Genomic DNA, 24,434 nt, shown 5'->3' with positions numbered 1-24,434 from the left:
ACAGAAAGAAAAAAAATAACTATACATATGTTATACATACATATATATATAACCTTCTTTTGAAGTTTGTATAGTATTGAAAGATTTGTACTTTAAAAACCCCTGCATTTTTAACCAAAACTTATTACTATGGTGACAACACTACCTACATTTCTTTCTTGCACACGCACGCACACACGCGCACACGCACACGCGCACACGCACCCACACACACGCACACACCCACACACACAGCATTTCTCTCTCTCAACAACTTCGCCCCTTCTGCATTTGGGGGGGGGGGCAATCTGCATAATCCTGACGCCTATGAATACATCCCAAATCTTTTTGAGCCTACATTAGCTTTAAAAGTGTCTCCAGGTAAATATTGATGAATGTAGGTTTCAAATTTTGGTTATAAAGGTCGGCAATACCAGGGGAGGGGGTAAGTTGATTACACTAACCCTGGTGCTCAGTCATTTTACTGATTCCAAAAGCTCAAAAGCCAAGTCAGAGTTGGCCTTGATAGGATTTGAACTAAGCATTTTACCCCATATGCTAGCAGTTCCACTAGCTTTCCACCTTACAAAGTGGATAAATATTCTTTACTACTCAAGGCACAAGGCCTGAAATTTTTGGGGAGGGAGCCAGTCGATTCGATTTACCCCAGTATGCAACTGGTACTTAATTTATCGACCCTGAAAGGATGAAAGGCAAAGTTGGCTTTGGCAGGATTTGAAGTCAAAATGTAAAGACAGCATGCTGAGCGAAATGCTTAGCAGGAATTCGTCTAATGTTTCTGCCAGCTTGCTGCCTTAAAGTGGCTAAGTATTGATACAAAATCATATTAGTTAAAACAGCATAAGTCCCAGAAGGCAGTGAGCTGGCAGAATTGTTAGCCTGCTGGGAAAAATGCTTAGCAGCATTTCATCCATATTCTGCATTCAAATTTTCCCAGGATCGACTTTGCCTTTCATCCTTTCGGGGTTGATATAATTGATCCCTCTCTGGAAATTGTTGGTGATATGCAAAAATTTGAAACCAATATTATAAGTCCAGAGCAATATCTACAAAACAAAACATTAAAAAAATTCATTTGATGAGAGAGAGAAAAGGAGCTAAACACATGCATAACTACACAATAACTATTCACTTACCTTTTTTAAACTTTGAGCTCGCCATATTGACCTTAAGCAAAGAATACTTGACATTGTGCTGACAATTATGATAAAAATATCAAAGGCTGTCTGGACTCTCTTCTTTTCTGTTTCATTTAAGCCTGAAGAAAGAGACAATAAAACAATCTCAGTGATAACAATATAGCCTTATTTTTCAGTTTACTTTTTAGATTATGCTAACGTGTTGCTGAACTGCAGAACAAACTTATCTATATATGTTTGGCTTTTACATGAATCTTTCTACAAGGAAGACAGCTTATAAAAAAAAAAGAGAGAGGGGGGAGGAAAACAACCAGGTTGTCTTTTATACAATGGCCTTCGGTTCCCTAAATTTTCTAATTCCAGGCCATCATCATCATGTTTTTTTTTCTCTTTATATATACTATATGTCAAGCTATTCAAATGAGAAAAACTTGGCTGAAGTGACCAATTTATTGACACACAAAGGTCAGATCAAAATGTATTGGAACTGGTGCAATAAAAAGAAAACCACAATACATATCAAGTTAGCATTTCATCTTCTTCAAAGTTATTTCCTTCTAAAGAAACTTTATCCAGCATTGTTTCCATTGATGGAAGCATTCCTGGAACTCCTTTTTGGATTAGAGAGCAGCAGCCTCATCACATTCTTTTAGATTTCCTCAACGTCTTGAAATCTTGTTGTAGGTCTTCCAAGGCAAAGACTGAACCTTGGTTTCGGGGTCACAGTAATAGAGGCACAATCTGTCACCCATTTTCAAAAATGAAAGTTTCCATCTTCCTCAACACAATCAATGAGATCCTGTGCAGCTGAAACCCAATCTTTTTGAGAAGACCACACTACTTCCACTTCCAAGCACTACTGTGAATAATGGAAGTGAGCGAGAATGTTATAACAGTCTACATGAATAACAATTCAAGGTCAATCTGTGCCAAGTGGCTTTGCTGTACATACTTTAGCTCTGTTACCCTAGCAACAGCCCCAATACATCTTGATCTATATATGTGACAGTCCCTCAAGCAGTTTGAAGCTATTGCTGGGTTTTATCAAGAAAGCACAGTATAGTATCAATGAATAGATTTAATGACTTGGTTATTAACAGTCCAACATATTCCTTTGATGCAACCTCTTCTGAAAACACTGTTACTCACCTATTATTGATCCACGGCATCCTATTTCAGAAATGTTTGGATTGAGAAACACCAGCATTTGCCCATTGCGATCACTATTGTCAAATGTAATCTGTTCAAAGAAAATTAAAGAAAAAACATGGGAACAGGTAAATTATATATTAAAAGGAAACTACTCCATGGTTGGTCATGTCCAATGAGGACATTTAGTACTGGTTTAGTACTCTTTGGCAAAACACATTTGCCAATACCTATCTAGATACATTCATTGTAGTATCTACAAACACGTCATGTAACTGGTTCAGCATTTAAGCATGTAAAAATATTTAAAAATCCATAAACTTATGAGAAACTATCTACACACAGCCACAAGCTAAAAGCTTAACCCTTGCATTCTATGCTTAAATAAAGGACATTATTCTACAGCCTCAAGTTAATTTAAGTGGGGGAAATTAATGACTTCTACTTATAGGTGAATGTGCTCATACAGCAACAATTCACAATAGAGTACTTAACATCTAAACAATGGAAATATAGAACAGGAACATATTTATGAAATATTGGATATTTAAAAAGAAATTAAAAGCAGATAATTCATGGAGCAAACTTTCAACAATCACTTTTATATCTACAAAATATTTATGGTTATACAGCTGGAGAAGGGTGCGTGTGTGTGTGTGCGTACACAGGCGTGTGCGGTGTGTGTGTGTGTATATAAAACCCCAATTGCTTTTGTCTAATCAGCCAGGGTCGCTGCTATTGTTTAGACCCAAGTTGGCTGTGATTGAGCATGAGCACAGCTTGTATTACTGATGCTGTTTACAACTATCATGCAGTGCCAAATCTCACACACAATGGATTGATTTCTTTCAGTTTCCATCTACCAAATCCACTCACAAGGTTTAGGTTGGCCTGGGGCTATAATAATAGAAGACACCTGCCCAAGGTATCAACATAGTGGCAGGGGGAAACAAACTGGAAAATTGATGAAAAATAGTACCAAAACATTTTATAACATAATATATGTGAACATAAATAAATTAAAACGATAACTCACTGAAACATTCATCAGAAAACAGATAGGACATCGGTGAGGAACATCTAGCTCAAGACGCACTGTATGCACCAAGAAGTTGAGTTCAATTTTCAATAATCTAGAAAATAAAACAACAGTCACAAGTAAAGTACAAAGTCAGTCAGCTTATCACATTGAAAAATATGCAAAATATGAAGAGAAAATACATCAAACTATTTTCTCCTTTATCTTTATACCATTTTCCTCAGTTACAATGAAAGAGAAGATTCTTACACATTTAAACACTAGCATAAAAGAACTGTCCAAGCCAGTGGTTTTTTGAAGCGTGTGGCAAGGTGGTGACCGAGCATGGCCACAATCCAAATACTGAAACCAGTGACAGTAAACTTATGGCTGAATGGTTAAGAAATTTGCTTTGTAATCACGTGATTTTGAGTTCGGTCCCACTAAATGGCACTTTGGGCAAGTGTCTTCTACTACAGCCTTAAGGTTGATCAAAACCTTATGAGTGGATTTGGTAGATGTATGCTGAAAGAATCTCATTGTGTGTGTGTGTGTGTGTGTGTGTGTGTGTGTGTGTGTGTGTGTGTGTGTGTGTGTATAAAGGATATGAAGGGTTTAGTTCACTGCTAATCTAAACAAATAGGTATACTGAGTAAGTGCTATAATTGGTCATCCGTCAGGTTCCAAGTTCACAGCTGAGGCTGGACCTAGGAATCCATATTTGGCTTCCAAGTTAGCAGGTATGCATTAGAGGAAAAGGACATCAAAACCCAGAAAGGACGAGTATCACAAATCATTTATAATAATTCAATTAGGGCAAGGTTAATTTGAAGTATTACAGCTGTTTCTGGGATATCCCAAGTGATGGGCTAGCATGTCCATACACTGGGTTTTCCATTAGAGACAAAGTGATTGTGTATGAAAGTACTACACAGGGAAATTCAGTTTATAAGGAATAAAAGAAAAATAAAGAGTAAAACTAGACAGGCGCAGGAGTGGCTGTGTGGTAAGTAGCTTGCTTACCAGCCACATGGTTCCGGGTTCAGTCCTACTGCGTGGCACTTTGGGCAAGTGCCTTCTACTATAACCTCGGGCCGACCAAAGCCTTGTGAGTGGATTTGGTAGACGGAAACTGAAAGAAGCCCGTCGTATATATGTATATATATATATGTGTGTGTGTTTGTCCTCCCAACATCGCTTGACAATCGATACTGATGTGTTTACGTCCCCGTAACTTAGAGGTTCAGCAAAAGAGACCGATAGAATAAGTACTAGGCTTACAAAGAATAAGTCCTGGGGTCGATTTGCTCGACTAAAGGCAGTGCTCCAGCATGGCCGCAGTCAAATGACAAACTAGTAAAAGAATAAGTGTATACAGCCATGCCTGAACTTTGGAATATTTCTGATGGAAGTACATTTCCATAAAGATCGATTAACATAAGAGGTGCACCGAAGGAACTTGAGTCTGAATCAGACCAGCAAGAACAGATTTCATATACCATCATTTAATGTCCACTTTCCATGCTGGCATGGGTTGAATAGTTTGATAGGAGCTGGCCAGGTAGAAGACCGCACCATGCTTCGCTGTCTGCAGAGTGAACTAAGTGCTTTTTACATGGCACCAGTGCATTATATTTATGTAGAAGGTTGAAATAAAATTTTGGTTTAGAATTTTTTTTTTTTTTATATATTTTCAAAAAGAAGGAACCTCACCGATCCAAGCTTAAACGAATATTCTTTCGTTTCAGAAATTCTTTAAAATCAAACTTCACCGTTCCATTTCCAAAATCAACTTGTGTTACATTAGCACATGCTGAAAATAAAGTAGATAAGTGTAATCAATACAAGAGGTTTAAAATTTCGAAATTTTTTTTTAAAATCAGAGGGAAATTACTTTGAGGTGTCAGCCATATAAAGAAAAAAAAAACCATCCATTGTTTCTCATTAAATCAAGATTGCTCATGAATTGAAGAATATACCAGAGACTTGGTGGGAAGGAGGTATCTTTAAACCAAAAACCTAGACAAATGCCTGCAATAAAGTGGACTGTGCTAAAAGCACCCAAGGTGCCAGGTGATGGTATTAACATATTTAATACAGTGATTATCAAAAGCTGATAAAACATAATGGTTAGCCTGAGGCTATAATGTGGTGAGGAAAAGCAAATATTAGCTCAATGGCCAATATTATACAATATTACATTAAGCATTCAGCCAAGTATGGGAAATATGGGAGACAACTTTCAACAAGTTTCAATCTTATTAGACCTCCTCTGTGAAGCATAGATTTCTCAAATACTTGCTGAAGTAGTCGTAAGAAAACCACTAAGCAGATGTACAATAACATACAGGGAATAATTTGCTTTAAATTGTAAAATCACAGAAATTACCAAAAGCCTTTACAGGGTAGGAAGGTGTAAGTCACAAACATTGAATATTTTTGGAAGATAGATTTAGTTTACTAGGTTATGATCTTATATGTTCAATTGCAATAGCAGGGAATGCTTATTCAAATTTAAATATTGTCTGAAGGTAATTTGTAAACAGATTAATCTAAAACTTTCTGCATCACTGCAAGTTTACTCATCACTCATTGTTTAACATCCACTTCCCATGCTTACATGGGTCACACAGAATCTGTCCAGGCAGCTTTTCTAGAAGGAGATGCCCTTCCTGTCACCAACCCTTACCTGTTTCCAAGCAAGGTAATATTTCTCCATGGCAAGACAGGTTTTTGCAAAATATTGGAAATAAATTACACTGCTTGTGTGACAGTGACACACATTTACAATTATTACATGATGTCATGACAAAGACACACACATAGGCTTCCTTCAGTTTTCATCCACCAAATCCACTCACAAGGTTTTGATCAGCCTCCAGCTACAGAAGACATTTGCCCAAGGTGTCACACAGTGGGACTGAACCTGAAACTATGCACACCTTCTTGACTTATGGCCTATATAACTGACGACCATCCACACTTACAACCACAAAAATAGATAAGAAGCTTAAAATAAGTTTAAAGATTTTTGGACATTGGGCATTGGACTGTGTGTATGATAACTATGGCAGTATCTGACAATGCAAGCCTCCCTCAGACCCAGGTATTCACTGCCTGTCACTGTCTCACTCAGTTGCATTTAAATGAAAGTGGTGTTGAAAAATATAAATCCAACATACGACCGGATTAATTTATGACCTGTCAGTTGGAACGGAACTTGCTCGTAAGTCAAGGAGAAGGTGCAGTTGGAAAGCAAATTTAACCACACAGCAACACCTGTGTCTACATAAGAGAAAAGATATAAGAAAAAAAAAAACATTTTTAACAAACGGGAAAAGTTTTAAAAAATTAAAGGTAATTCTGATGGAACACTTACTGCGAATTAATCTTGGGTTGAAAATAAATGTTCCGTTGGGAAAATAAGATCCAGAATAATAATTAGTTTTGCACATTGAAACAGTTGGAATTGTAGAAGCATTGTGGTTCCAGAAATGGTATCCTCCAATTGCTATGTGATTCATTTTACTGTACTGTAATATTTAAAAAAAAAAAAAAAAAAAAAAGAAAAAAAAGAGAAGTTTATTGATGTGTTAAACACAGTTTAATTCTACATTACTTGCTGAACAGCAGTATATTGTGTATCAGACTTAGCTAATGATAAAGCCTCTATATGATCACATAACTTGCTAGAAAAAGCAGCTATTTCTTGCATCAAATTACAATTTCTCGGCCTGGCTATGTGGGTGAGAAATTAGCTTTGTGACTATTTAATTCTGGGTTCAATCTCATGATGCAGCTCCATCATGTGTCTTCTACCATAGACTTAGGCTGACCAATGTCTTGAGTGAAATATTGTAGACAGAAACTGTAACAAAAAAAAAAAAAAAAAAAAAAGCAGTCTTACTGCTGATACAGCAGTCTTAACATGGGTAGTTTGACAGCCATTTGAGGATCTGCTGACTTTACTGTAGAAGGTGAGTATTTTATATATTACAGTTACATTACACTGAATATACTGGTTCTCGTCCGATAATCAAAGGTAATCAATGTCGAGCCTAGATAGTATTTAGGTAGGTGTCTGCTTGGGAAACCAAAGTGCCATAAGCATCTCACATTTATCTTAGTGGTTCAGCAAAGGAAGCCAATAGAATAAGTACCAGGCTTTAAAAAAATAAGAACTGGGGTCGGTTCATTGGACTAAAATTTCTTCTAAGTGGTGTCCCAGCATGGGTGTAGTCTAATGACTATATATATAAGGCACCCAGTATGTTCTATAAAGTGATTGGTGTTAGGAAGAGTATCCAGCCATAGAAACCAAGCCAAAACAGCTGACAGGGGCCTGGTGCAGCTCTGGTCAAACCATCTAACCCAAGCCAGCATGAAAAATGGATGTTAAATGGCATTACACACAATGGGGTTCTATCCATTTCCATCTACCACATCTATTCACAAAGGTATGGTTGGTTTCGGATTATAGTAGGAGACATTTTCCCAAGGCGTCACAAATATTACATTCTCTCTCTAACACACAAATTAGTAACTTACCTGATTTGATACAAAATCAATATGTTCAAAAACAGAACTGATCTCATAGACAGCATATGTACCAGTTGCAGGCGGGTAAGGAAGGGTTTCATAGGCAGGTTCCCAGTCTTTCAGAAATAGGTGCTTCAATGATATAGTATTTTTCTCAACATAGTCCACAAAATTTCCTCGTTCCAAACCAAAAATGCACAACTGGAAACAAAGATTTCAAAAAACCAGAAGGTAAGTCATCATAACCATCTTCAAAACAATGCACAAAATTAAAAACACAGCACTACATGAAATTAAACATTTCAACATCCATTTTCCCATGGATCAGATGGAATTTGTCAGAGTAGGTTTTCTATCCTAGAGTTGCTGGTGACCTGGAGTTAAACAACAACACTTAAGCATTAGCTTTTTCACAATAACAACCTGTTCCCTTTCCCTCTCAAATAATATTGAAATACCTTAAAAAAAAAAAAAAAGAAAGAAAGAAAGACATAAGCTGGATCAGATGTTTTACAGCTTTATCAAGTCATCCCTGACTGAACAGATAGCTTTCAGCAATAATATTCAATCTTCTCAGACAATAGTGCAACACACACACAATTCTATCCTAATGTTGTCCATTTTTCTATGTTTGCATGGGTCAGGCAGAATTCACTGAGGTAGATTGCCTATGGCTGGATGCCCTTCCTGTTGCCAATCATCACTCGTTTCCAAGTAAAGTAATATTTCACTATTATCAATCCTACTTCAAAACAATGGTATGTGATTTGAGGGAGATTTGGCTGTTCTTTCTAGTGTGCCGAGCACAGCAGGTACCTCATTGGCTCTGAACAAATGGTACTTAATTTGGTACTCAGCTCAAAGTTCTGTAATGTAGAGTGGGTTTAGGAACAAAGATCTCCCAGGATAAAACTAGTACATAACAGATGGCTGAGGAAGCCATCCGCTATCTATTCAGTCATTACCACATTACAATTTTGTCATGTGATGTAAGTTGAATGACTCCAGCCTTCTGGTAAATAAAAGGCAGAAGAGCAGAAATTTTAATATAGTACAGCTTTGATAGTGAAAACAATAGAGATCTGAATATAAATATTTTTATTTAGCCCCAGACCATCTGACCTTTGTTTCAAGTCTAATGTATTCAGAACTACATAATCCTGGATTTATAAGTATCCTTACATTTTTAAGATGCTAGTGTATCACATGAGAATTTTGGTTGCCATTTCTGGCAGGTCAGTGACTACGTAGAGGTACCACCATTGGCTGGTGTAGATGTTATAAAAATATGAAGGGGTAATTGGTGGAAGCTATTTCCTAAGTAGTTAATAGTTTAGCTTGAACTAATTAGTTTTTCAACCGAATTTTGTCAAACATTTGAAAAGAAACACTAGTTTTCTATTAGCACATACTATAAGCATTTGTGAAATGACAACTGACAATTTCTGTGTGCTTCCTACGCTTGTTATAATTGGCAACCAAACCACCCACAACATCACAGCAGAGATGCATTTGATAAACTAGACCAGGGTAGATCATGCCTGAAAATAGAAGAGATGGTTAAGGCTGAAATGCCTTCAGTCATAGGAGTTCAACCCAAGTTCACCTGGGTTTAAACAGCAACCACCACCATATATTTTGGAGGACACCTTCACTACAACCAACTTCTATCTCTTTAACACACACACACACACACTTGAAATGGTTAAAATATCTCCAATGTTGAGTGAGACAGACAGAGACCAGATGTTTTTCAGCAGCTACCTAATTCAGTCCGATTCTAGTTCAAATATCACTAGGGGAGCCCGTTGATGAAATAAATTAACATAGACAAAAAAAATTTCATCATAGAAAAAAACATCCAGAAAAAATAATACTGTGTTTTGTTTAGTCAAAGCTCAGTAGCATTTACACTAATTACTTTTACAAATTTAATTGCCATTGCCCCTGGACTGGCTCTTGTGCGGGTGGCACATAAAAGACACCATTTCGAGCGTGGCCGTTTTTGTGCGGGTGACACGTAAAAGCACCCACTACACTCTCTGAGTGGTTGGCGTTAGGAAGGGCATCCAGCTGTAGAAACTCTGCCAAATTAGATTGGAGCCTGGTGTTGCCATCCGGTTTCACCAGTCCTCAGTCAAATCGTCCAACCCATGCTAGCATGGAAGGCGGACGTTAAACAATGATGATGATGAAGATGAATTCCAATTTATTTACATTAAGAGATTGTGTGTATGTATATATTTCATCCTTTTAGCATCCACTTTTTCATGCTTGTATGGATCAGATGGAATTTATTCAAGTCACCAACCTATACCCGTTTCCAAGTAAGATGTTTCCCCATGACCAAACATTTTCAGACGACTGGAAATGAAGAGCTTCACTTGTATCATGGTGACACTTTTACAACTATTATGCAAATGTCAAGGAGTAACACATACGATGAAAGGCGTCATTCAGTTTCCATCAATCATATCCACAAACAAGGCTTTTGTTGGTCTAAAGCTTTAGTAGATGCCCAAGATTCCACACAGTGGTACTAAATCCAGAACTATGTCATTAGGGAGCGAACATCTTAACCACACCACCTCACCTTCACCCTACTCCCTCCACATACAGATGGTCTTAAAGTTGCTCATCTTATTGAGAATTAGTAAAATAATTTTCGGATAAACCAAAGAGATAAGATGACAAGAGCAACAGTGACAATAGTAGCAGCAGCAGCTTATTGTTGATCCTAAGATCTGATCCTAAATGAGAAGATTTTCAAGGAGAGGATTTCCAGCCTCAACGCTACCTTATCCAATGTAATCCTTCGATTGTTAAGGCAGTGGCGTGTAAATCAAGAGAAATTTGGCTGCACTGCTACTTCTAACAGTTTGAATTATCAGACACAGGATCCCATGCTGGCTCATTATATTTGATTCTGTTGCTTAATCCCAGATCAACCCCCTACGAAATAAACCTATGGTCAAAAGAAGAGGCAGCTGGCTGGGAATCAGTAGCTCAAAAGATTCCTGTCCAACTGATGCTAAAAGTGGAGAAGCTGACATAAAAATGCGAGTGACATGAAATAAGAATATCTTTCTTTTATCATTTACTTATTTCAGTCATAGGACTGTGGTTATGCCGGGGCACTGTCTTGATGTTGGTTAGTCAAACAGATCAACCTCAGTACTTATTTGTTGAGCCTGGAATTAATTCTGTCAGTTTCTTTTACCAAACTGCTAAATTATGGGGATGTAAACAAACCAACCCCAGTTGTTAAGCTTTGGCAAAGAGAAACTCCCACAACAGACTTTTACACATTTTCCATTGAACAAATTCATTCACAAGGCATTGGTCACCTCAGGGGTATAGTAAAAGACACTTCCTCAAAGTGCTGTGCAGTGGGACTGAACCCAAAACCAGGTAGTTACAAAGTGAGCTTCTTAATCACATAGCCTTGCCTATGTATAATAGGGAGTAAACTTACCTGTATTGTTACCAAAATAACTTTCACCACCTGTAACAACATCTTCCATGGTATTCGTTTTTTAGCTCTTAGCTTTTCTATGGGGTCCATAAAAAAGAATTTCAAACGTCGTCGCATCCGATCTTCCATGTCTGGAGTATAATATGAAGGCTGACGTCTTAATGGTGGTTTAGCATGCCCACTTGAATTTATGTTGGGGTGTCCATCTTCATAACCAATATTTCCTGCCATGTCTGTGAAAAAGTGAAGAGAAATAAATTTTGAGCGAGAGACAACAACCCTTCCAACTATTCTACATACATCAATCAATGCGGTTACCAAATGTCTGTGTCTGTATGTAAGACTTCAGACAAAACTGAATTCCCATTTGAGAGCACAACTACCAAAATGTACTCTCAACAGAAACACAGAAGCCATGGTTAATAACTTACATTAAAACCATTCAATTCACTTAACCCTTTAGCATTTAAACTAGCTATATCCAACCCAAATATCATACTGATTTTGTATTTAAAATGGCTAAATCTGGCCTCTCACCCCCATTCTAAAAATAATTTTACATCACTGAAATCATGAAGCTATGAGATAATACTCAATTAATTCAAAACAATACACATTACATTTGACAGAATTTGAATGTTAATTGAATATAAAAAAAAAACAAAAAAATACAGAATCCTCATCCTTAACCCTTTGCTGACCACATTTTTAATAAAATGCATTGCTGAAGTGTTTGCAATTCCTTTTGGAAATAAAGAATTTAAAGTGTTTTAGTAAAATAACTGAAAATAACTGCCACTATTAAGCTGGTGTTTGTAACAAAAGGATTTTACATAAAAGAATCATGTATAGTTTTAATTTAAACATGAACATTTTCAAAGGGCAGCTTTGAATCGGGTGGGTTGACATTGAAAGAGTTGGTTAAGCTTTAATAAAGACCAAATCTCACCTGACACTTGGTTGTAGTTTAGCTCGTTTGTCGCCATATTGCTGTTGGAATACACTGTCTTTGTTTCAATTTATTTAGAAAATTAAGGATCTACTAAAATAACTGTTATTTTAAGCTGGGGCATAAAACAATTTAGAATTTTGATTTAAAATGTAGTTTAGATCACTTTGAATCATGAAGCATGACTCATAAAAACGAAGAGTGATTTCCTGTGGGTTGACATCAATGGGGTAAGTTTGACAATTTCGGCTCGTAACCCATCACATTCTTTTCTACTCTAAGTACAAGGCCCGAAATTTTGGGGAAGGGGGTGGGGGAAGTCGATTAGATTGACCCCAGTACCCAACTGGTTCTTAATTTATCGACCCCAAAAGGATGAAAGGCGAAGTCGACCTCAGTGGAATTTGAACTCAAATTGTAAAGACAGACAAAATACCACTAAGCATTTCACCCAGCGTGCTAACGTGTCTCACTGCCTTAAACCCACAATGTTATTGCAACACCATCAAAAGAGATCAAATAATTTTAGACAATACACTGAAGTAGTAATTCTCACCATGACTTACTTGTTGAGGATTTAAACTTAGTATCATGAATACATGACCTCCCCACCCTGAGTATATAAAACAAACACAAGGCAAAAAGGGAAACATTATCTATGTAGTGTCTTCTTGCAGCTATATCTAAGCTATGTGTACAGATATCTTTTCTGGAGATATTGTGTTGTACTAGCCAAAGCATAAAACACTGCCAGCATTTTTTTTTTTTTTTCTAAAGAGAAAAGCAGAAACAAAAATGCATAAACTCCCTATTTTATGAAGGTTAGTAATATTAAATGGTGAGAGAAACAACTTCTGTAAGAGACACTGTAGAGAAAACAAAAAGGTAAAGAGGATAATATACAGCAAAGTACCTAACACTAAGACTTCTCTACAAGTTATTCTGATGCTGAGTTGGATTAAAAATACAATGAAAGAGGATCAGTTTCCTATGCTCTCATCCAAATCTGCCCATATGACTAATCTTAATCATATGACTAATCTTAATCATATGACTAAGCTTAATCAATTTGTATGTATCCTCAAGTGTCAAAAATTTAATAAAGGATATTATAAAATTAGAACAGTGGAGGCGAAATGAAAGAGGAAATTAAAAGCAATGAGCCTTAAGCAGGAAATATAATTTAATGTACTTCACATCATTTATCTAGGAGGAAGCAAATTCTAAATCTTCTGGGATAGACTGGTGTCCTATAAGAGAGGATTAATCTTATCTAAACCCAACTGATGATGGAGCTAAAAAAAATCTCACACCTTAGGTTTTTTTATGTATCAATCAATAGGCGTAGGAGTGGTTGTGTGGTAAGTAGCTTGCTTACCAACCACATGGTTCCAGGTTCAGCCCCACTGCGTGGCATCTTGGGCAAGAGTCTTCTACTATAGCCTCGGGCCGACCAAACCCTTGTGAGTGGATTTGGTAGACGGAAACTGAAAAGAAGCCTGTCGTATATATGTGTGTGTGTGTGTGTGTGTGTGTGTGTGTGTGTGTGTGTTTGTCCCCCCAACATCGCTTGACAACCGATGCTGGTGTGTTCACGTCCCCGTAACTTAGCGGTTCGGCAAAAGAGACCGATAGAATAAGTACTAGGCTTCCAAAGAATAAGTCCTGGGGGTCGATTTGCTCGACTAAAGGCGGTGCTCCAGCATAGCCATAGTCAAAAGACTGAAACAAGTAAAAGAGTAAAAAGAGTAAAGAGAGTGTACATAAACTGCTGTTGAGCACTAGGCTAGCCTTCACTGAACTGAAGGAATTAGATTACATTTAATTCAACATAGTACCTCATCCTACAACTAGCCCGTCTCTTTAGAGTGAGAAGATACTTCAGCCCCCAACAATTAGATGTGCTGCAAAGTTCAGCTGAGGTCTAAAATGAAGTGTTGCTCTCAGGTCTGGGACATAGTTGGGTAGTCTAGGATGTCAATTTGGCATAAATCATTCAAAGACATGGACCAGGATCTTTCCTAGGTGTGCAATCACTTCTCTCAACCTTTTCTACCAGTACTATAATATGCTCTGCTCCCTGGAGCTGGTTGGGCACCTGTCACTCAAGCATTCTTGTCCACCTCCCATTCCCCTCCTTATGTCCATGTTCCACCCCAAGTCCTACACTAATCACTACACCTATTTCTTCCTTCCCAGGACATTGGCCCTCTGGAACCCCACAGGTGTTCCAAAGGGCCAAAAGGTTCAAGAGTACCATTTATGGCACCAATCTTACTGGTCAAAGAGGAACACGACCTCTTCCTGCAGACCAAGCGAGTTTAAAAATAAGCAAAAATATGTAAAGTTTATTAACCCTTTAGCATTTAAACTAGTCATATCTGGCCAAAATATTCTCCCTGTTCTGTGTTCCTACTGGCCAGATCTAGCCTCTCACACTTATTCTAAAGATAAACAATAGCATCATTGAAATCTCAAAGCTATGAGATAAAGCAGGATTAATTCAAAACAAGTGAAAATTATGTATTATGGTAAACTGAGCAATCTGAATACTTAATGGTTAAAATCACATTAAAAAAAAAATAGAAAACCAACATCAGTTTGACCCTGTTTCACAGTTTAGTGTTACTGTTCAATGAGACAAGCATGAATTGTACTAAAATCTTATAAACTATTTTAAATATTGGCCCATAGCTGGCCTTCAGAAATAAAAGCATATCTGTATAATAAATAAATAAATAAAAGGAGGGGGCAATGTATACCCTGCACACAGATAAAGTTCTTCACAAATTATAGTATGGCTTACAATGTGTCATTTATCCATGCTTTTTAATTGAACTGAATTTTTATTTTATTTTTAAGTATCACCTTTTATGCTTCAGTGATATTAAGAAACCAATTAGTAAATAAACGAAACCCTCATGTCCATCACTTTACACACAGAGTCACATATCTATGTATGCATGCATGCACGTGACTATGCACTTAGGTACACCATGATCTATACACATGCAGATGAGGGTCAATTTATATGAAAAAGTGAACACTTGCTTATCGGGAAATTTGTAAGTTCAATATTTATTTATTTTAATATCACCATTATAGGTATTTATACTCTGGTGAAATTAAGATATCAAGTCATAAATTAAGCATCACCATTATAGGTATTTAAATTCCAGTGAAATTAAATCAACTCGTAAATAAACGAAACCCTTGAATCCATCGCTGTACACACACAGTCGCATATGTATGTACGTACGTACATGTCTATCATGGTAGACATATGAAAAAGTGAACAAAATAGTATGACTACTTGCTTATCAGGAAATTTTAAAGTTTGATTTTTGTTTATTTTTTTTTAAGTATCACCATTACAGGCATTTATACTCCAGCGAAATTAAGTCAACTCATAAATAAATGAAACTCTTGAATCTATCATTGTACATACACAGAGTTTTGCAAATCTATGTATTTCTGTATGTATTTACGCACACATGTCTACACGCATAGATACACCATGATCTATACACATGCAGATGAGGGTAGATTCATATGGAAAAGAAAGTGAACAAAATAATATGACCACTTGCTTATCGGGAAATTTGTAAGTCCATTTTTTTTTTTTTTTCGAAGATAATCAAACTAAATGTTCATTTCAAGCCACTCACCCAATGAGTATTTCTGCCAAGTGTGGTAAAAATCCATTCAGCTGTTTTCCAGTAATTTTGCAAACACACAGACAAAAACAAGTGATTACAATACCCTGCTTTCGCTTACACATGCAGGGTAAAAATAATGAAATTGTATACTGTGCTCAAGTGCACTGAAGTTGATAACAAAAAGAACATCTTATTAGTCAATTTGACCTTTTGTCCAAAAGGATTCACCATGGTACTCTCTCAAACATTTCATATCTAAGATTTGACCAATGTGTCCCTTCCTTTTTAAGACAGCAAAGTATGTTATAAGAGAGATTGGCTGCCATTTCTAGTAGTTTGGGTAGCAGCAGTCAGGCTTCTAGGACTAACCTGTATGATGGATGTTCAATTATCAGGGAAGTCAAAAAGAACATACAGAGAATTGCTTACTATTAAGCCTACAAATTAGCCCTCATCAAGAAGACCTATAATTGCAAGCATTCCAGCTATGATCATCCCATCTTTTTTTCAACTTCAGTGTATACAGAACCACATTTTATTCAAATATCTCCTTCCATTTTTTTTTTAATGGTAGGGTGTGACTTGATAATTTAACTGCTATTTTTAACAACTCAAATGACTCCTGTAGAGGCTTACCTCATTAGATTCAGAAAGATATGGTTTAATTTTAAAAAGATTGGTACTGATATGAATGGATTTAAAATTATGCAGAAAATTTAATGAAAAATAAACATTTTTTCCATCGAACAGTAAATTAAACTATGGAACAAGGTCAAAAGTGATACCATATTTGTCTTATCTGATTTTAAATTTAAACATTACATTTGACATAACTATACTCTCTTACTTGTTTTACTCATTGGACTGCACCCAAGTTAGAGCACCACTTTGTAGATTTAATCATACAAAGTGGACCCCAGTGCCTATTTTAAGTGATACTCATTGTATTGGAGTCTTTCGCTGAAGCACAAGGTTACAGGGATGTAAACAAACCAACACCAGTTGTCAAGCAGTGGGGGTGGGGCAAACACAAACATACACTTGCGCATGTGCACACGTACACACAATTTATGTCTGCCAAATTTACTCTCGCAAGACGTTGGTTGGTCTGAGGTTACAGAAGACACTTGCCCAAGGTGTCATGCAATAGGATTGAACTTGGAACCGTGTGGTTGGGAAGCAAACTTCTTAACCACACAACTATGCCTGTAAATAAATTTACATTTTTAACTCAAATTCTGCAGCAGACAGAACCAAACACTTAAAAAGTTGTTGGAGCTTCAGTCTCTTGCCAACTCAAAATATATTGAGCGAATAAAGGAGCTTTTACATGATCATCCAAATTTCAAGAAATAGCAACGGAAACCACCCTCAAACCACACCTTACACTTGAAAGTGGGGTATAATGGATTATACAGTCCAAGAAAAGCCCGTTAAAAAATGAGTTTGAACAATCAATTTCCATACAGTCTACTGCCAACATGTGCTTTTATACAAGAGCTTGTACATCTCATTCATTGTTGTTGTTCCTCAACTCAACCCTGGTGAACAACAGCAGCAGCTCACTACAGGAAACAGCAGCCAAAACTGATTTAAGTATTAAAGAAAGGCCAACGAAGCAATGCATTCATTTACCGAAATTTAAAGAATGCCAACATTGCAATAATTTCCTCTCTTTTTAAGTAGGAGCAACTGTTTTATATATTTCAATGCTAGTTATAATAATAATAACAATAATAATGATGACTTTTGGTAAATGTGAATATTTTTACAGCTGGATGTGTCTGCTTTCGCTAGCTGCTCGGTGGGAGTGCCATATTGCATCATGTGATTTAGAAGCCCTTGTATAAAAAGAGTACAACATGATGTCTGCAGACTATGTGGAAATGGAGACTATCTGATTAGAAATCCAACAGGTTATTTCTTTGTTTTATTACCTACCCCTTCCTCCCAGCAGTGTATTTCGGAAACACTCGTCTAAAGTGGGGGTAAAACAGTCGTGAATGTTGCTTATCGAAGGAAGATAAATAAACCATCTGTAGAAACACTTATTTGTTTAACTAAAGGTAAATAGAACTAATAAAGAAATACAAGAAACAACCAAAAAGGATGCAATATAAAACCATAGATATCCATACAGAAACTTGGATACACTTGCACCGATGTTGTGAGTGTAGTGAACCTGAACCACTGTATACAATAAGCTGCTCATATATTTTATGTAAAACGTTTTATCGTTTACTTGTGTAAGTCATTGGATTGCAGGTATGCTGGAGTATTACCGTGAAGGATTTAGTTTAACAAATCAACCTCAGTACTAATTTTCTAAATCTGGCACTTATCCATCCTATTCCTTTTGCTGAAACACTAAGTTGAGAGGATGTAAACAAACCAACACTGGTTCTCCAGTGGTAGTTTGGGGACAAAGACATGCATACATATACGAAGGGGTGCTGAAAAGATCCTGGCTTTGAGTAAAAGGAAATACAGGAGGATCAGTTAATTATGATCTTATTCAACATATTCCCCCTCTCAGATTCACACACATATTGCAGTACTCTCTCAGTTTTTCTAAGCCCTGTGAAAGCACTTGGAAGGTTGGGCCTCCAACCAAGCCTTTGATGATACTCTTAAAGCCAGGAAGTTTTCAGCCCCCCCCCCCCCCCCTGTATATCATTATCACATCTAATTTCCTTTTTCCAAGCTGGCATGATTTCGATGGTTTGACATACAGTTGGGCTTCAACACATTTTACATTCACTCACAAGGCATTATAGAAGAGGCTATAATAGAAGACACCTAAGGCTATAATAGAAGACATCTGCCCAAGGTGCCATGCAAACCACATGAACCTGAAACCACATGAACCTGAAACCACATGGTTGCTAAACAAGTGAATGTTATGCTTATTCTTCATGGTTTTAAATCAATTATGTATTATCTCATAGCTTCAAGATTTCTGATGATGTGATTTGTTTATTTTTAGAATGACATTGTAGGGTAGGTGTGAGAGGCCAGATACAGCCAAAAAGTTCATTTAAATGTTACAAATACCAGTCTGTTAATAAAGTTATCTTATTTAAATTCTTTGCCATTTTCATAATTAATTGCAATTACCTAAATGAAATGAGGGTATTCTATTTCAATTAGGAATATGGTAATGAAAGGGTTAGAGCACTGGTACCCAAGCAGGAAATTAACCAAAATATTAAGTCAATAACAAGGTTGATCTTTTAAAATTTTTCATTGAGGAAAAGACACTAGAAATTGTGATAAATAGGCATTCTTAAAGGATTTTTACAAGTGAATTCAATAAGTTCCTATGAAAATTCAAAAGCAAGCTTCCTTTATAACTTAGTAACACAAATTCACAAATCACATACTGCTTAAATGAATGCAAATTACAAAGCAAGTAGAGTAAAGTCTCTTGACTAAGGTGACAATATGACACTTGCAACAGAGCTTCTATATCTACTAACTGTAATATGTGAGTTATGTAAAAAAACTTGTATGTTCACTCAACCTACTAGAAATAGCTAAATTTCTCTTAAATCCAACTATGCTAAAAAGACTTTTTCAGATAATGTATCTATATTATCTAATATAAGATGGTCATGGGTAAATCGTTTGGATCATAGGTCTGCTTGATAATATCTGACCTGGGCTAAACAACTCAGTGCAGTATTAAATATGTTATGTTGACACGAGATCTTTGTTCATAGAGGAGGAGGGAGAGTGATTCGACTCCAGTATGTGATTGGCACTTAGTTTACTGTCATAAAATAGAGCATCAAGTTGTGTTTCATTGCATCAAAAAGTAATTTAGCCAGTTGATGGAGTTAATATCAGGATGAAATAAGTACTGGAAGTTTGTGGGTATAATAAACTAAAACGCCTTAACCCGTTAGCATTCAAACTGGCGACATCCGGCCCAGATATCCTACCTGCTTTATGTTCAAACCAGCCATATCCAGCCTATCACGCCTATTCTACAATGTCAATCTAAAAATAAGTAATCACATCATCGAAATCTCAAAGCTTCAAGATAATGCATGATTAATTGAAAACAGTGATTAAATAAACATTTCATTTGATAGAGTAATCTGAATTCTAGATGGTTAAAGGTGTGGACTTAGAATGGTTATGGCTTAATGGCCGAAAGCAGTAAATAAATCTGAAAGTGAAACTAAAAGAGCTTAGTTCAGCAATACCATTACTACTACTGCTCCACTGCCTTTGTTAGACCAATTGGGATGGAGGTATTACTTCTTTAGCACAGAGCTACATTTGTATAGTAAAGGGAGAGCAAGATATGAGGAGGTTTCTATCTTCAGTGCTATAATTTCTACTGCCCTTGTTTAACCAATTGAGACCGAGGTCTTAGTTCTTCAGTACAGAGCTACACTGGTATAAAAAAAAAAAAAAGAGGGAGAGCAGGAGGTTAGAATGTTCCTATATTTCTCCAAGTCATCAGCAAAATAAGAATCAAACTTAGACAGTTGTCTAGGCTCTGGTTGTGGCTTATGTCGTTCGCACTCCGTCGCTTACGACGTCGAGGGTTCCAGTTGATCTGATCAACGGAACAGCCTGCTCGTGAAATTAACGTGCAAGTGGCTGAGCACTCCACAGACATGTGTACACTTAATGTAGTTCTCGGGAGGTATTCAGCGTGACAGTGTGACAAGGCTGACCCTTTGAATTACAGGCACAACAGAAACAGGAAGTAAGAGTGAGAGAAAGTTGTGGTGAAAGAGTACAGCAGGGTTCGCCACCATCCCCTGCCGGAGCCTCGTGGAGCTTTAGGTGTTTTCGCTCAATAAACACTCACAATGTCCGGTCTGGGAATCGAGACCGCGGTCCTATGACCGCGAGTCCGCTGCCCCAACCACTGGACCATTGCGCCTCCACTGGTTGTGGCTTATAAACAGGCAATAATAAAAAGAAAACAGGAAATACAATACACACAGTCATACACCCTATCAGTACTCACACTTCCTCAAACATAGTTTACAAAAGTAAACAGGACTTTCTAATGTGCAGATTAGATCATTTCCTGGGACATTAGCAACACAAGTCAGAGTAGATTCCAAACTGAGAAGCAAAAGAACTTACCAACAGAACCTTGATGCTCACCATCTCCTTCCATTACTCAATAATAAACCAATGCCAGACTAATGAAAATTATGTGATAACCCAATATATAATTGTTATCAAATGAACAAATTGTGTTAACTTATCAGTTACAGATTGTTTAGGAGGAAGACAATTGCAGTGAGAGAGAGAAAGAGACGATGACAGACAGAAAGAAAGAAATAAGCTGGTTATAAAATTATGTAAGCATAAAATACAAATTTGCTGATTGAAGATGATAACATGGAAAGCAGAATAGCATCTTTGCTTTAATTAACCTTTTGTCTATCAAAAGTAGCTTCATAAGTTTATTCTAAATGTCCATGTTTGTTTTCAGACCAAGTTAGCCCTTGTTTCACATGTTCTGAGTAATATAAGCTTTCGTTTTATAAATCCCAAGTTACGTTTGGAAAAAAAAAAACAGGAATGTGTATCATATGATGCCTAGATGCCAGGGAAATGTAGCAAAGGGCAAAAATAAATAAACAAACAAAAAGCACAGTAATGCCTGTATGAATAAGATCAGGATACCACAAATAAAAACCAGAATCTAAGGAAAATATGCTCTGCAGGACAAAATTGATTTATTGTAATTTGTAAATTTATTTAAGTTTGTATACTCTAGCAGCCATGGAAAGATGAATTTCAAAAGCTGTACTTTTGGACAGAGAAAAATTTTTTTGTCACTTAAGGTGTTTCTCAGAACATCAAGATTTCCATCTTAACATTCAAATTTAGGAGAATTTGTAAACTTCATGACAGTTAAACTAACGTAAATCTTCTATAATGCATTACTATTTATATGCTGTATGGTAGCTGAGCAAGTGAGCTGAGTAAAGCTAGCCTCAAGTTAAAATTGTACCAGACTGAAGCAGTAAGAATCCTGCTTTATGGGGAACACCCTGCTCAAGGACAAATGATATTGCGGAAAAAGGAAGAAGTTATGTATAAAACAATTAATTTCTCCCTCCCTCCAGCTGTCAAATCCTGGAGGTTCTATGAGGTCAAAGGTAGGAGGGCCAACAGTGATTATGATTAATGGGTACCTTAATTAGCAAGTGAATGACTATGGGTTTTTTTATTTTTACATCTGATTTATGAGAAAGTCAAGAGATGATTCAGCAATTAAAAAAAAAAAAAAAACTGATTAGTAATCAGGTTTAATTTTTTGCTTCAGAAATTGTCTTACATTTTTCAATTTATTAGTACAAATTAATAGATATATTGAATATTATGGAAAGAAAAATGAGTAAAAAGGAATAAAATATTGCATGGGAGTCACAGGTATGCTAGTTTGTTTCTAAAGGTAGCAGCTTGTCAAAAGATCAAAGACTTTCCAATATAGCAAAGGTAATTTTTACTAATCCCTCCATAGACACTATCTGGAGGTACAGTTTACTGCATTAAGCAACCAAACTATTTATTCTTTTATTAGTTCTAGTCTTTGAACAGGATGGCTATGCTGGGAGACCATCTTTAAAGATTTTTTGTCAATTAATATTAACCCTGCAGAAGTTAGTCTGGCACTTATTTTCTAAATTTCTATTTGAACTGATAAGCCCACCTTGGCATAAGGGGCATAAAATATTTGTATCTGACTAATCTATTGGTAATCTTTCCCTGCCCCCATTCATACGAGGTTCAGCACAGTTTCTGTACACCAAATTTCATTTATAAGGTATTCATCAACCCAAGACAATGGTAGAAGGTACTTATCAAAACGTGTTGTGCAAAGATTGAACCCAATGACACATGACAGCATAGCAAACTTGTTAAACATTCAGCCCTACCTGTTATTGATTTCTAATATGGAACATCACATATTTTAGCGAAGGATAGAGCAAAGTTAAATGTCCCCAGTACATGACTGGTCTTAATATAATCAACCCCCACCATGAAGAAGGCTGAAAGACCAATTTGATTTGTATAATTAACCAATGTTTTGTTGACCCAATGTTGAACACAAATGCTTTAGGCTTCAAGCAAAAAAAAACAAACAAAAAAAAACAACCTTATTGACTTAAGCAAAGTTTTCTGGTGAAATAATGTTGGATGCTCTATTATCATTACCTTCACCCACCTCAGTCACATGACTTTTAGAGAGCCCTACCCAGCAATTTTTTGTTTCGAGGCCCCATCCCTTCAATCAAAATTCATAATCTACACACCTTTTATTCATAGTTATATTTTACTTTATTTTATCTCAAGTTCAATATTTCCTGTTATCTTAAAGAACATCTTTAAAAGAATAAGTTAAATTTATTTATGCCTATTACAAATAGTTTAATTCTTGTTCAACATCTTAACCAAAGTAAATAGATGACTCACCTACGTACTTTGATCTTAACATGGGGACCCTCAACTGTGGAGGTCCCCTGTGACTACAGGGGTTGCAGGAGCTTAGCAACAGCCCTGCCTTCACCTCTAGTATACTTTTGCACAATCAACCACACAGTGGTGCAATTTTAGCATTAGTGTCACAACAAAACAATTACATGAAGAAAATATAGTACAGAAATCCTCCTTGATCACTATGCTGCCCATCTTAACATCAGAACATATTCTATTAGATCTCAGACAAGAAAAGCTAAATAGTAAGCTAAAATCATTAGGGAATTAAATGATTCAAAAAATGACATCCACACACTACTGTTTCATTGAACACCATCAACAAGGTTTTAACATGCTGTAATGGTAGGAATGCCCTTCTTAGAGACCAACTTGTAGATGTTCAAATTGAACTGTATCAATTTCACAATAGTGTGTGAAAGTTATGGGCACTGCTACTATCGCCTGACTAAAACATTTAAAATATTTTACATGAATCACTAAGCAAATATACACAAAATCTCTATTTATAGTAGAAAAATAAAATTGTTTAGAAATTTATTTTGAAAAACTATGTTTATGATGACAAACAGAAGTTGAGCTGCAATGAAACATCTATGTGGTTGCTTATTCTGCTAGAAATAGCAGTCATATCTTAAAAAGGTATTGTTTAAAATGGTATACAAAAAAAAGAAGAAAAAAAGGACACATTGGTCACAGTTGAAATGGTCTTTGACCATAGGTCTCTGATCAAAGCTGACCTGAGGTGAAACAAAGAGTTGAGTCAATAAGAAAATCTAAGTCATTATTTATCCTGTTAGAAATAGCAACAAAATCACCCCCAAATCACACCCTACAGCCTTAAAAACAATGAGCATGTTAGTTATAATGCACTCTCTGATATACAAAAAGATAGCCGGAATGCCCTTAATCAAAGATCTGCTTGATCAGTAATAAGCTACAGTTAATCAACTGTATCATTTGAATATCGGTATACCCAATGTAGTAAGGCAGCAAGCTGGCAGAAAAGTTAGCATAGCAGGAAAAA

At 36.4% G+C, this 24,434-nt stretch overlaps 1 protein-coding gene across 5 annotated transcripts in view; it reads right to left on the bottom strand.

Moving 5' to 3' along the window:
• Positions 1-24,434, bottom strand: part of LOC106873383 (mucolipin-3) — an 84,182-nt gene that overhangs the window by 13,807 nt on the left and 45,941 nt on the right. For all 5 annotated transcript variants that reach the window (XM_014920725.3, XM_052969287.2, XM_052969286.2 and 2 more), the window contains 7 exons: positions 11,321-11,553; positions 7,855-8,046; positions 6,686-6,839; positions 5,020-5,119; positions 3,325-3,421; positions 2,289-2,379; positions 1,137-1,258 (listed from right to left, as the gene is read on the bottom strand). In XM_014920725.3, coding sequence (XP_014776211.1) covers positions 1,137-1,258; positions 2,289-2,379; positions 3,325-3,421; positions 5,020-5,119; positions 6,686-6,839; positions 7,855-8,046; positions 11,321-11,553 — 989 coding nt within the window. The remainder of the gene's footprint in view (positions 1-1,136; positions 1,259-2,288; positions 2,380-3,324; positions 3,422-5,019; positions 5,120-6,685; positions 6,840-7,854; positions 8,047-11,320; positions 11,554-24,434) is intronic.

The sequence above is a fragment of the Octopus bimaculoides genome, chromosome 7, assembly GCF_046866305.1.
Source record: "Octopus bimaculoides isolate indiv1 chromosome 7, ASM4686630v1, whole genome shotgun sequence".
Taxonomy (NCBI): Eukaryota; Metazoa; Mollusca; class Cephalopoda; order Octopoda; family Octopodidae; genus Octopus; species Octopus bimaculoides.
The sequence above is the reverse complement of the archived record's forward strand: the minus strand, read 5'-3'. Positions and strand labels throughout refer to the sequence as shown.